This window comes from Papio anubis, unplaced genomic scaffold (genome assembly GCF_008728515.1).
Source record: "Papio anubis isolate 15944 unplaced genomic scaffold, Panubis1.0 scaffold1577, whole genome shotgun sequence".
NCBI lineage: Eukaryota > Metazoa > Chordata > Mammalia > Primates > Cercopithecidae > Papio > Papio anubis.
In genome coordinates, this window is record NW_022161554.1 from 2 (window position 1) to 13,846 (window position 13,845).

Consider the following 13,845-nt stretch of genomic DNA (forward strand, 5'->3'; position numbering starts at 1 on the left):
GGTGTGGGTGGAGCTGGGATGGGTATGGAGCTGGGCCATGGAATGGGTGGAGCCAACATGGGTATGGGGTGGAGCCATGGTGTGATGAAGGCAGCATGGGTATGGGCGGGGCCATGGTGTGGGTGGAGCCAGCATGAGTATGGGGCGGGTCCATGGTGTGGGTGGAGCTGGGATGGGTATGGAGCTGGGCCATGGAATGGGTGGGGCTACCGTGGGTATGGGGCGGGGCCATGGTGTGGGTGGAGCCAACATGGGTATGGGATAGAGCCACAGTGTGGGTGGAGCCAGCTTGAGTATGGGGTAGGGCCATGGTGTGGTGAAGGCAGCATGGGTATGGGCGGGGCCATGATATGGGTGGAGCCAGCATGAGACGGGGCAGGGCCATGGTGTGGGTGGAGCCAGCATGAGTATGGGGCGGGTCCATAGTGTGGGTGGGGCCAGCATGAGTGTGGGGCGGGTCCATGGTGTGGGTGGAGTCAACATGTGTATGGGGGGGGCCATGGTGTGGGTGGAGCCAGCAGGGGTATGGGGCCGGGCCAGAGAGAGCATGGGGTGGGACAGGGTGAGGGTGGGGCAGGCCAGGGCAAAGACAGGACCCCCAGGCAGATAGAAGAGACAGTGAAAGGGCTGCAAACTTGGAACGGCCAGAGTGAGAAGCTGACGGTGAACCCAGTGAGAAAGGTGCGAAGCCCTAGGGGTGAGGCAGAAGAGGGGCAAGTGGGCAGGGCCACAGCAGGAAGACTCAGGGAGAGAGGGGCAACGTGCAGCGGAAGAAAGGGTCGGTGGACCAATGAGAATGTCGGAACTTGGTGGGGCGGGACAAAGAGGTGGGCTAGCCAAATCCCTATTGGACCAGGATGGGTGACACAGGCATAAGGGAAGGAAGCACGATCTGGGGGCAGGGACAGGGGTGGAGCCAAGGCGAGAGTGTGCAGGATTGGGCCAGGCTTTAGGGGCACGGCCTGAGTCGGATGGGCCCTGGGAGGTGAGAGCAGTGGAGGCAGAGTGGGCTCACCTGGGCAACCTGGGTCTCCGGGACACCGCGCAGGCGCGCAAACAGCTCCAGGTGCTCACGGCCCGTCAGCAGCTCAAAGATGGCATCGGATTGAGGGCAGTAGCCCATGCTGAGGTGTGCAGCACTGGGTTCCTGGGCCACGCTGGGGTGGGGATGCAGGGGGCTCAGTGAGCTGGCTAGTCCTTGACAATACTGGTGGCTAACACAGGGGTCTCAGGGCCCACCCATCCAGGGCCACGATGTAAGGGACAAGGGTGTCTCAGGGCCTGGTCCGCGTGTGGGATGTAGGGGTGCACGTGTCCCAGAGACCATGCAGGTGTGGGGCCATGAGCCCAGTCCATGCACGGGAGGTGGAGGGATGGGGAACAAGGACGTCAGGGCCAACCCTGCCCCACCCCGACCCTACCCGGTGCCCCTCACCTGTGGCCTGCCAGCACAGCCTCGCCCCCGCTGGCCAATGTGTCCCCAGTCACCATGCGAAACGTGGACGTTTTCCCTGCTCCGTTCACGCCCAGCAGTCCAAAACACTGCAGGAATGCCCACAGATGGTGCTCAGTGAGGCCTCAGGCCCTGGTTCCAGCACCTCTGATTTCTTTTTTCTGAGACCAAGTTTTGCTCTTGTTTCCCAGGCTGGAGTGCAGTGGCGCAAGCTTGGCTCACTGCAACCTCTGCCTCCCGGGTTCAAGCAGTTCTCCTGCTTCAGCCTCCCAAGTAGCTGGGGCTACAGGCACGCACCACCACGCCCAGCTAATTTTTGTATTTTTTTTTTAGTAGAGATGGGGTTTCACCATGTTGGCTAGTATGGTCTCGATCTCTTGACCTCGTGATCCGCCTGCCTCGGCCTCCTAAAGTGCTGGGATTACAGGCGTGAGCCACCGCGCCCGGCCTCTTTTTTTCTTTTCGTTTTTTTATGCGACGTAGTCTTGCTTTGTCACCCAGGCTGAAGGGCAATGGCCCGATCTCGGCTCACTGCAACCTCCATCTCCTGGGTTCAAGCAATTCTCCTGTCTCAGGCTCTGGAGTAGCTGGGACTACAGTAGTGCACCACCAAGCCCAGCTAATTTTTTGTATTTTTTAGTAGAGATGGGGTTTTGGCATGTTGACCAGGCTGGTCTCGAACTCCTGATCTCAAGTGATCCTCCCACCTTGGCCTTCCAAAGTGCTAGGGTTACAGGTGTGAGCCACCACGCCTGGCCTCAGCACCTCTGATTTCTGAGTGTCCACGTGGAGGGCCGTGTTTGGGGCCCCAGGGGAGCTGGGCAGATATTGGGGTATGTAGCGAGGCATAAAGCTGTCGCTTAGCAGGGAATGGCTTTTGGCACACAGTGGGTCCCCCATAAAAGCCGTATGCAGCAAGTGTTCAACAAATATCAGGGCATGAGCTTTCCATATGTTTCCTGGCATACTGTGTGTACTTAGGCTGGGTACACAGTCAGCCCAAGGTGGAGAGGTTGGCCAGCACACAGTAGGGGCTTAGTAACGATATACTGTCGTCCAGGCCTGGTGGCTCACACCTGTAACCTCAGCACTTTGGGAAGCCAAGGCGGGCAGATCACCTGAGGTCAGGAGTTCAAGATCAGCCTGGCCAATATGGTGAAACCCTATCTGTACTGAAAATACAAAAAGTAGCCAGGTGTGGTGGCGCATACCTGTAATCCCAGCTACTCAGGAGGCTGAGGCAGGACAATTGCCTGAACCCGGGAGGCAGAGGTTGCAGTGAGCTGAGATCACACCATTGCACTCCAGCCTGGGTGGCAGAGCGAGACTTTGTCTCAAAAAAAAAAAAAAAAAAAAAAAAAAAAAAAAAAAAAAAAAAGGCCAGGTGTGGTGGCTCACACCTGTGATCCCAGCACTTTGGGAGGCCAAGGCGGGTGGATCATTTGAGGTCGAGCACAAGACCAGCCTGGCCAACATGATGAAACCCCGTCTCTACTAAAAATACAAAAATTAGCTGGGCATGGTGGTGTGCCTGTATTCCAGCTACTTGGGATGAGGCTGGAAAAATTGTTTGAACCCGGGAGGCAGAGGTTACAGTGAGTCAAGATTGCGCCATGGCACACCACGCTGCGTGACAGCAAGACTCCATCTCAAAAGAAATATATATATATTATATATATATATAAATCCCATATATATTTATATTTTTATATTTTTTATACATTTACATATACATATTATATATATTTAAATATATATAAATCCCATATATATATATACACACACATACTGTAATGTGTGCTAACAAACAGCACTTGTTTGCCGATGTATACCAGCCCTAGTAGGTGGCCAATAAGTGGCACACAGCAAATAAATCTGCACATAGTTCAAGGGTGCTTGAATGTGAACTGGTACAAAGCAGGTGCCTGATCAATGTTGGCTGTGACAAGTGCTTGATATAGATGTATATATAACAGGGGTCTAATAAATTCTATTGGTATTTGATAAATGTTGATGGACACAAAAGTATTCAGTACACCTCTTTAGTGAGCACAGTGTGTGTTTAATAGATGTGAGCAGGCAGTAGGTGCTTAATGAGGTTTTGCTGGCTCAAAATAAATGCACAGACGAGGCACGGTGGCTCACACCTGTAATCCCAGCACTGTGGGAGACTGAGGTGGGCGTGATCACGAGGTGTCAGAAATCGGCACTATCCCATAACACGGTGAAATCCCCGGCCTCTACTAAATATACAAAAATTAGCTGGGCATGGTGGCTGGGCCTGCAGTCCTAGCTACTCTGGGAGCCTGAGGCAGGAGAATGGCTGGAACCTGGGAGGCAGAGCTTGCACTGAGCTGGAGATCCCGCCACTGCACTCCAGGCCTGGGCTTACAGAGCAAGACTCTGTCTCTCAAAAAAAAAAAAAAAAAGGCCAGGCTTATGGCTCATGCCTGTAATCCCAGCACTTTGGGAGGCCGAGGCGGTGATCACGAGGTCAGGAGATCGGTGACCATCCTGGCTAACATGGTGAAACCCCCGCCTCTACTAAAAATACAAAAACTAGCTACGGTGGCGATGCCTGCAGTCCCAGCTACTCCTCGGGAGGCTGAGGCAGGACGAATGCATGCGTGAACCTGGGAGGCGGAGCTTGCAGTGAGCCGAGACGCCTCCACTGCACTCCAGCCTGCACACAGCCAGACCCGCCTCAAAAAAAAAAAAAAAAGAAGATCGAGACCATCCTGGCTAACACAGTGAAAACTCGCTCTCTACTAAAAATACAAAAATCAGCCGGGCATGGTGGTGGGCTTCAGTCCCAGCTACTTGGGAGGCTGAGGCAGGAGAATGGCATGAACCCAGGAGGTGGAGCTTGCAGTGAGCCAAGATGGTGCCACTGCACTCCAGCCTGGGCGACAGAGAGAGACTACGTCTCAAAAAAATAAATAAAATAAAATAAAATAAAATAAAAATAGGAGCACAAATATTGGCACACAGTAGGTGCCCAATAAAAGGTGGTGGATGCACAGTAGTTGCTCAATAAAGGGCTGTGGGCACAGAGTAGGTGTTCAGTAAAGGATGATGGGGAGGGCACTCAGTAGGGCAGCCTCTCACTTTCCCTGCACCAGGCCTCCACCCCTGGACTCACCTCACCAGGGGGGATCCCCAGGCACAAACGGTCAACAGCTGGCATCCTCTGCCCATGGTATACCTGGAAGAGTGCAGGTCCTTCAGAAAGGTGAGTGGGCCAGTGGGAGCCCCCCCAACCCAGCAGTCAACCTGGCCACACCTACCTTGGTCAAGTTCCTCAGCACCAACACATCTCCCTGGGTGGCTCCTCGAACCACCCGCTCCCGTTCACGGGCTACATCCTCATCCTCCAATCCCAGGGGTGGCAGGGACCTCACCTTGGGTCTGGGGACAGAACATTTGTGGGCCTAAAGTAGGTCCTTGGCCCCTGCCACCCTCTCTGTAGACCTGACTAACTGTGGCAGGAGTTGGCTTCGGTGCTGCAGCAGCAGTGTGAAGAGAAGGAAGATGGGCCCCTGTATCACCATGGCCAAGAGGTTCTTGCCGACCACCTCCCAGCGCAGGGGTGACTGGAACTGCCTGTCTCCTGTGGATATAGAAAGGAGGGACTGGGTCCATGAGAGTCTTGGTTTCTGGCCCCTTCACCGTCCATGTCACTCTGGATTCTTAAGGGAAAGGAGCACAAATTGGATAGGCCACTCAGCTGGAGTCTAATTGGCATAGAAAACAGAAGTTTTATCACCTTCCTTAATTAGAGGCTTAGGCCTCTTGTGATGTAATCTAAGACAGAATTAGCTTTATATGGCTGCTTTCTTTTTTTTTTTTTTTTTTTGAGATCGATTCTCGCTGTGTCGCCCAGGCTGGAGTGCAGTGGCACGATCTTGGCTCACTGCAAGCTCCGACTCCCGGGTTCATGCCATTCTCCCGCCTCAGCCTCTGAGTAGCTGGGACTACAGGTGCGCACCACCACGCCCGGCTAATTTTTTGTATTTTTAGTAGAGACGGGGTTTCACCGTGTTAGCCAGGGTGGTCTCGATCTCCTGACCTTGTGATCCACCCGCCTCAGCCTCCCAAAGTGCTGGGATTACAATATGGCTGCTTTCTTGTACCTCCAACTTGGCCCAATCTTGCGGCCACCTAAGAATCCTGGCTGTCTCCCTGGCGGGGCTGTTTGTCTCCACTGTGTATAATTAACTCTAGGTCTCCAAGGGTGCTAGCTATCTGTAGCCATGGCCCCGCCTGACAGGAAGTTCTCACCCAAGCGCTCAAAGGCATCAGCCATGGCCTGGTTCCGCACCATGTCGATGAGCCCCCGGCCCAAGCAGAAGTGGGGGAAGATAAGGAAGACCTGTTTCAAGATCCGGCTCACCTCCTGCAGCTTCTGCTCAAGGGCAGCAAGAGGGATGTTGGTTAGGGGCTGAGTCCAACAACCCAACCCAGCCCAAGCCCCAGCCTCATGGTGCCCCACCTGATCAGAGAAGAGCTCAAGCACAAAGGTGGCCATACTTCCATTGATGCCAATAAAGAGGTTTATGCAGGTGAGTACCACATAGGCCGTGCTGGGCACGGAGAAGAAGAAGGAGGCTGGGTACATGAGCGGTGTGATCGACCAGCTGAAGGGACAATAGGAGTCACTGGAGTAACTACTCAGACTGAGAAGCCCAGAGAGGAATAAAAATCTCCATTCCCATCTTCTCTGCCTTAGACCTCGACATTTTCACCCAAAGCACATTTCTGTTTTTTTTTTTTTCTTTCTCTTTCTCTCTTTCTATTTTTTTATTTTTTGAGATCGAGTCTCACTCTTTCGCCCAGGCTGGAGTGCAGTGGTGCGATCTTGGCTTGCTGCAAGCTCTGCCACCTGGGTTCACGCCATTCTCCTGCCTCAGCCTCCCGAGTAGCTGGGACTATAGGTGCAGGCCACCAAGCCTGGCTAATTTTTTTATATTTTTAGTAGAGACGGGGTTTCACCATGTTAGCCAGGATAGTCTCCATCTCCTGACCTTGTGATTTGCCTGCCTCGGCCTTCCAAAGTACTGGGATTACAGGCGTGAGCCACCATGCCCAGCCCTTTCTTTCTTTTTAGAGAAAAGGCTCTCTATGTTGCCCTCCTGACCTCAAGCAGTCCTCCTGCCTCAGCCTCCCAAAGTGCTGGGATTACAGGCGTGGGCTGCCTTAGACCTCTATTAATATGAGTCAGGACAAGATGAGCTTTTAAGGCCACCTTGGCACACCACTGAATTGGATCACACATGGTATCACCCCAGACCTCCATATCCTCTCCTGGGGAGCTGCTGCAGAGTTCTCTCAGCAGCATTGATGGGGAAGGCAGTAAGGGGCAGTAAGAATAGGCCCTGAGGGACTGGGGTCCTCACCCATACAGTAGTAGCAACAGCAGGAGAGCAGGCAGGTTGGCAGGGGCCACATATGCCCTCTGCTGGAAGGCCAGAAAGATGAGCACCACGATGCACGCTGGCACCAAATAGTTACACTGCATTGGAGATGGCAGTTACCTTTATCAGTGTGAAGGGGTGGGGACTACCACCCTCAGCCCTATTCCCACCCTGACCTCCTTGCTTTTTGAGAAGGAGGACACAAAGTCTCCCACAATCCTTAAGACTTTACCCAGGCCATCTTGGACAAGCCCCTGCCTAGAAGGGGCCAGACAGGGCACTGGCAAGCAGTGGCTGGGCCCCCACCCATCCAAGCAGCCCCCGCACCATGTCCCAGAGAAAGTTGCCTAGCCAGTAGAGGGTGGGGGACAGGCCCCCCATGAGCTGCAGGTGCTTGGCTCGGGTGACTCGCTCCTCAATGAGGACAAGAGTGAAGCTGGCCGGGACGAAGGACATGGCAAAGACCACACAGATGGAGACGAGGACATCCACCGAGGAGGCCATCCTGGAGGTGAGTACATGAGGGCTATTGTAGGGTGAGGGCGCATGGGTTGCTCAGAGCAGAGCTGAACACGCCATTGATGGGACAAAGGTCTATGGGGCAGTCAGCAGTGGCAGAGATGGTGGGGGCAATTTAGGGATGACAGTGCCTGGGATTTGGCAGCAGAGGTTGTACAGGTCTCAAGACAGGATAAAGGTTGGTGGGACGAGGATGTGTTGGGGAGGCTGGGGCCCGTGGAGCCTGAGGAGGTCCCATTTCCCTGGTTTAGGGAGCAGAGGAACAGTTTCTGTCCCCCATTTATAAAGCAAGAGTATGTCAGGGTTCAAATCCAGTTCCCACCACCTCAAACGACAGAGAAACGGAGAAAGGGTAGGACATGAAGGGTGGAGGGACTCACAGTGCGGCCTCAGACAGCTGCTCCTTGGTGAGGTTCAAGGGGTGGTTGAGTGTGGTGATACTGTGGGTGTGGCGGGCCGAGCCTGGGGGCAGGTGAGCACGTAGGAGTGCGTTGTTGGCTCGGTTGACAAAGGCCACCATGGAGTGCCAACCTTTGTTGTTGAACCAGATCTGGGTGGGGGTCAAGGTCATAGGGTCAGGAAAATGGGGTTGGACCTTGCTGTGACAGGACACCCACCTGTCACCCCCAGTTCCCACCTTGAGGCTGTCCTGAGAATCCAGGCTGTGAGCCCAGGCTGTGAGGTTATTCAGGACACGGTCGAGGGCCCCGCCAGGCAAGGGGCTCAGCAGCGCCCACAACTCCTCCACTGAGTGGCCCAACTCTTGGCCCGAGGGCAGGCTTGGGTCTCGGCCCCCCAGCGAGAATCCTCCATACCTATGAGGCCATGCAGGCAGGGAAGGGGAGCTGAGGGCCGGGGGGCTGGGAGAGCTCCCAGGGGGCAGGCAAAGGGCACGGGAGTGGAACTGGGGCAGGGGACCCCAAGCTAGACCCCTCCTCACCTGACCTCATTCACCCACTTCTTAGTCTTCAGGCTGTGGGAGAGACGGACAGAGACACAGGCAGAGACAGGGATGTGGGACAGAGAGAAACGGTGAGAGGGGCCTGCAGAGTCAAGGGTGGGACAAAAAGAGAAAAGAAGGCCAGGCGCGGTGGCTCCCGCCTGTAATCCCAGCACTTGGGGAGGCCAAGGCAGGTGGATCATCTGAGGTCAGGAGTTCAAGACCAGCCTGGCAACACGGTGAAACCCCGTCTCTACTAAAAATACAAAAATTAGCCACGTGCACTGGCACATGCCTGCAGTCCCAGCTACTTGGGAGGCTGAGGCAGGAGAATTGCTTGAACCTGGGAGGTGGAGGTTGCAGTGAGCTGCGATCACGCCTCTGCACTCCAGCCTGGGTGACAGAGGGAGACTCCATCTCAAAAAGAAAAAAAAAAGAGGAGAGGAGGGCACACAGGACCCCCAGCCCGGAGCCCCAGGCTGGGCATCCAACCTCTCCTCCACCTCCCCCAGTACCATACCAGCCCTACCAACCCAAGGACCCACGCTATAGCCAGGGAAACTGAGTCCCGGGGCATGGCTCACCCCTGGCGCACCAGGCGCGGGTAGGTCTTGACCAGGAAGTCAGATAGGTTCCGGCCCGTCAGGTTCTGAATCACTTCCCCGGAGCTGCTCACTGCCTGGGGCGGAGGGGGACCACCAGCTGCAGCCGGGCAGTCGGGCAACAGGCGCCGGGCGCCGGGCCGGCTACACTGGCAGTCTGGGGAAGGAGACTCTGGGGTCCAGTTGCCACTGGCCAAGACCTTGGCCACTTCAGCAGGAACTTCTGGTGCCGAGAACCTGCAGACAATGGGCTGTGCACACTCAGGGGCCCGGCAGGGTCAAGGTGCGGGTCTGTGAGCACCCAGCTTCTGGGGGCTCCTGGAGACACAGAGGCTCCCAGCTCCCAGGTGGGCACAGGGGATGCTTCGGGTGCCCCCTGAGGCCACTTGGCCAGGGACCAGATGGGAAAACTGAGGCCAGAGAGGGGCAAGGTCCAGGCCAACGAGATGCCGTCACCTGTTGGAGCTATTCTGCACGGAGGGCTCCTCCAGTCCTGCCTCCTGCAGCAGTGCCTCGAGCAGCCGGGCACGTCCAGGGTCCCCCGGGGCGTCCTCGCTGTGTGTGAGGGGAGATGGAGGGTCAGGGCTGTACCCCCAGATCCTTAGTCTTCCTGCCACCAGCCCCTTCCTTCTGCACCCACCTGAAGAAAGACACCTGAGCACCGTACATGGTGGGACTGAGCCGCAGAGCCGGGTAGTGCCCGAAAGGAGGCACGATGAGGCTGAACACAAGGGCCAGGCCCACAAAGAGGGCAGGCAGCACGATCTGGGGGACCAGCCCATCAGCTGCTGCTTCCACCCACCTTCCAGGCTTGCTTGCCCCTGTCCCTGCTCATGCTCTACAACCACCCATGGCTCCCCAGTGCCCTCAATAAATGTGCTCTGGGTTGGGAATACACATGAGGGTAAGGGTTTGAATTAGGCCACTGAGTGGATGGCCAGGGTAGGGAACTCAGGGACTCCCATGCGACTCCCTGGTGCTGGCCCCCCTCACCTGCGCGAACAGGCCGCGGCGGCTGCGGCGGGCAAGCAGAAAGCGCTTGAGAAGCAGGGCCTGGAGCTGCTGGCGGGTCAGTGCCCAGCCCTGTACCCGGCCCACGGTGTCTGGCCCAGAGCCCTGCAGGGCCTGGGTCTCTGGGGCTGACCCAGCTGTGAGGGATGAGAGGGTCAGTGCTCACGCTGCTATGGGTGGGGGGCTGGGAGAACCACAGGGCCACTGGGGAGGACTTACCTGGCTCCCCATTCTCCAGCGCTGTCTCTTCCGGTGGCATCTTGAGCCGCAGGGTCACATCTAGGCCAGCAATGCCCGTGCACGGGTGCTGCCCACAGCTGCCATCTGCAGGGCCATTGGGGTCAGGGTCAAAGTTGAAGATCACAGATTGGGGGATTAGAAATCAGGCATAGGGGTAAACGCTATGCCTTGGACCAGACTAAGCCAGGGATGGGAACTTGGTTTCAGTCCCACTCTGGATCGGGGTCAGGGGTCAGGGAGCTGCGGCCGCACCCTCCGTATTTGTGTCCGCAGCATAGTCCTCCACCACCTTCAGGAAGATCTGGGGAGACAAGCGGGGGGCTCAGAGCCTGGACACCCACAGGGGGAACTGGGGGCTTATAAGCCCCCCACCCCTCCTACACCATGGGTCCCCCAGACCTTCCCAAGGGACGTCTGAGCCACCAGAGCTCCTCATGTGCCATGCCTCCTCCCTGAATGTCCTTGCTGCTCATAAACACACTGCTATTCATCCTTCAAAACACCACCTCCTCCAGGCAGCCCTCCTTCTGGCCCCACCTCAACAGCACCCAGGCCTCACACCTCCTCGAGGCTGGTGTCGGAGATCCCGTAGCCAGTGAGGCTCAGCTCTGCCAGCCGCGTGTCTAGCTCTTGGAAGAGTGTGGCGAAGCTGCCGTCATGGGCACCCGTGTAGGGCAGCACCAGCACCAGTTCGTGTGGCAGCTCCTCCACCAGCCGTGTCCCGGGCACCCAGTGCTGCACCAGGGCCAGCAGCTGAGGAGTGCCTGTGTGGACAGAGGGGTGCTTCAGAGAGCCCCAGCTCACGCCCCACCCCAGTCTCCCTGGGGAAGAGGCATTGGTGACCTGTGAGGGGACTGTCCCTGCAGGCAGAGATCAAGGTTAAGAACTTAGGCCAGGTGCAGTGGCTCACACCTGTAATCCCCACACTTTGGAGGCCGAGATAGGAGGATCACTTGAGGTCAGGAGTTTGAGACCAGCTTGACCAACATGGTGAAACCTCATTTCTACCAATAATACAAAAATTAGCCAGGCATGGTGGCACCCACCTGTAACTCCAGCTACTCGGGAGGCTGGGAGGCAGGAGAAATGCTTGAACCCAGGAGGCAGAGGGTTGCAGTGAGCCGAGATGGCCACCACTACCCTCCCTTCCCTAAAACCTGTTCATTTCCTTTCTTTCCAAAGGCTGCCACTGGACCTAGGTAAAGGAAGGGGTGTAAGTTTGTCTCCTAGGCTCCACTTCAAGTCCGTCATTCCGTTCAAACTCCAGCAAGATAAAGTGTCTCTCCACTGCCTCCACTGACCTTCTTTTCTTCCCTTCCCTCTCCCCCTCCCCCTTCCCTCCCCCCTCCCCTCCTCCTCCTCCTCCCTCCTCCTCCTTCCCCTCCTCTCCCTCCCCTGTCCTCCTTCTTCTCCCCTCCCTCTCCCCTCCTCTCTCCTCCCTCCTCCCTCCCCCGTCCTCCTCCCCCTCATCCTCCTCCTTCTCTTCCCCCTCCCATCATCATTCATCATCATCCATCATCATCATCATCCCCATCATCATTTTCATTCATCATCATCATCGTCCACATCATCATCATCATCTTTGTCATCATTTATCACATCATCATCATCATCATCATGAGTCATCATCATCATCATCATCATGAGTCATCATCATCATCATCATCATCAGGTCATTCATCATCATCATCATCATCACATCATCATCATCATCATCACATCACATCATCACATCATCATCATCACCGTCATCATCACATCATCATCATCATCATCATCACATCACGCATCATCATCATCATCATCATCATGTTTCATCATCATCATGCATCATCATCGTTCATTATCACATCACGTCATCATCACATCATCATCATCATCATTTCATCATCATTTTATCATATTTTGTTCGTCACATCATCGTAATCCGGATTGAGGACGTTATATCCACCGCTCTGGGTCTCCCACCCCAGCCCTCACCGACTCTGCTGCCCTGGCTGCCGTTCTTCTTTTCCTGCCCGGTGTCCATGCTGCCCTCCATGTCAGTGTCAGCCTGCGGGCAGAGAGGCACCAAGTGACTTGGCCTTCAGGGCTGAACAGAGTCCTAGGGGTCAGGGGTCAGGAGAAGGCTGGTCCCCACCTTCTCATTGGTGGTCAGGGGCAGGCGGGCCTTCACTAGCGTCAGGTAGTAGCCGGAGCCCAGTTGACGACGCAGGAAGAGTGGGGAGCCACAGCAGCACAAGCGACCCCCCGCCACCACAGCCACACGGTCTCCCAGCAGCTCCGCCTCATCCAGGTGGTGGGTGGAGAGGATCAGTGTGCGACCTAGGCATGGGGAACCAACCCACAACTACCATCAGGCCACCGGGTCTTTGCCCCAGCTGGGGCCTCTGCCAGGAGTTGTCTGCCCCATGAAGCAAACTCCTATTCGTCCCTCAAAACCTCATCCCCAGAACCTCCTTGTCAGAAACCTTTTCTGGCCCCTTAGGCAGAATCCAGGGGAACCTCTGGCTACCCCCAACTCTTACTGTCTTGGTATTTAAGCAGCAGCCCCTAAATGCCATAGCAAGAAGTGGGGTCCACATGTAGCAAACTCCTACTCGTTCCTCAAAACCCCATCCCCAGCACTTCCTTGTCAGAAACCTTTTCTGGCCCCTCAAGCAGAATCCCCAGCTCTTACCTTCTCGGTATTTGAGCAGCAGCTCCCAAATGCCGCGGCGGGAAGCAGGATCCACACCAGCTGTAGGCTCATCCAGGAAAACAACTTGGGAGCCGCCCACAAAGGCAATGGCCACAGACAGCTTCCGTTGCATCCCACCTGGTAGAGATGGGGAAGGGACCTCAGTGTGTTGCACCCAGCCTTGGGCAGGGCTGCCTACCCACGTGGACCTCAATACCTGGCTTCCCCCAGCCCCCCTCCCTGTGAGATTCCCCCAGCCCCCCTCCTTAGGGATTGGGCTCACCAGAGAGGTGGCGAGTCTGCACACTCTGCTTGGAGACCAGCCCCACGTCCTGCAGCAGACGGTGCTGCTCGGGACCCACCGCAGCGGCACTCAGACCCTTCAGCCGCCCATAGAACCAGATGTGCTCGCCCACGGTCAGCCTGTGGCCAGTGCACAGAGCAGAGTGACCCACGTGGCAGGCAGAGTCCCAGAGGGCGTCCAGCCCCTTCCTACCACTGCACTCTGGGCCTGCCGAGACGCACATGTCAAACAACACGTTGTACTGGGGACAGATGCCCAGGTGGGGCCGGATGGCGGTCATGCTGGAGCGGACGTCGTGGCCCAGGATGAATGCAGAGCCACCACTGGGTGGGAAGAGACCACTCAAGATGGACCTGTGGGCAGAGGGGTCTCAGAGCAACCCCCTTCACAGAGTGTGTCAACAGTTACAGAGCACCTATTTTTAATTTTTAATTTTTTTTTTTTTGACACGGAGTCTCGATCACTCATCCAGGCTGGAGTGCAGTGGGGTGATCTCGGCTCACTGCAACCTCTGCCTCCCGGGTTCACGCCATTCTCCTGCCTCAGCCTCCCGAGTAGCTGGGACTACAGGCGCCCGCCACCACGCCCGGCTAATTTTTTTTGTATTTTTAGTAGAGGGGGGTTTCACCATGTTAGCCGGGATGGCGGGATGGTCTTGATCTCCTTACCTCCTGATCCGCCC

General features: G+C 56.1%; 1 protein-coding gene across 3 annotated transcripts; it reads right to left on the reverse strand.

Annotated features, from left to right (window-relative positions):
• Positions 1-268: 268 nt before the first annotated feature.
• On the reverse strand, positions 269-13,614 carry ABCA7 (ATP binding cassette subfamily A member 7). Of its 3 annotated transcripts, none has more exons than XM_031661446.1 (24): positions 13,385-13,614; positions 13,143-13,282; positions 12,860-12,997; positions 12,320-12,504; positions 12,160-12,232; positions 10,741-10,943; positions 10,432-10,480; positions 10,159-10,263; positions 9,922-10,076; positions 9,569-9,582; positions 9,385-9,483; positions 8,911-9,165; positions 8,327-8,359; positions 8,024-8,201; positions 7,767-7,936; positions 7,195-7,372; positions 6,850-6,965; positions 5,946-6,090; positions 5,735-5,858; positions 4,934-5,063; positions 4,741-4,861; positions 4,596-4,658; positions 1,436-1,542; positions 269-1,157 (listed from the first exon to the last, which is right to left on the reverse strand). In XM_031661446.1, the coding sequence occupies exons 1-24, from the start codon at positions 13,441-13,443 to the stop codon at positions 950-952; spliced, it is 3,048 nt and encodes a 1,015-aa protein (XP_031517306.1). In that variant the 5' UTR covers positions 13,444-13,614; the 3' UTR covers positions 269-949. The 3 variants fall into 3 exon arrangements, with proteins under 3 accessions (XP_031517306.1, XP_031517305.1, XP_031517307.1); XM_031661445.1 differs by having other exon boundaries at positions 9,569-9,693; XM_031661447.1 differs by lacking the exons at positions 9,569-9,582; positions 9,922-10,076; positions 10,741-10,943 and having other exon boundaries at positions 13,385-13,612.
• Positions 13,615-13,845: the final 231 nt, after the last annotated feature.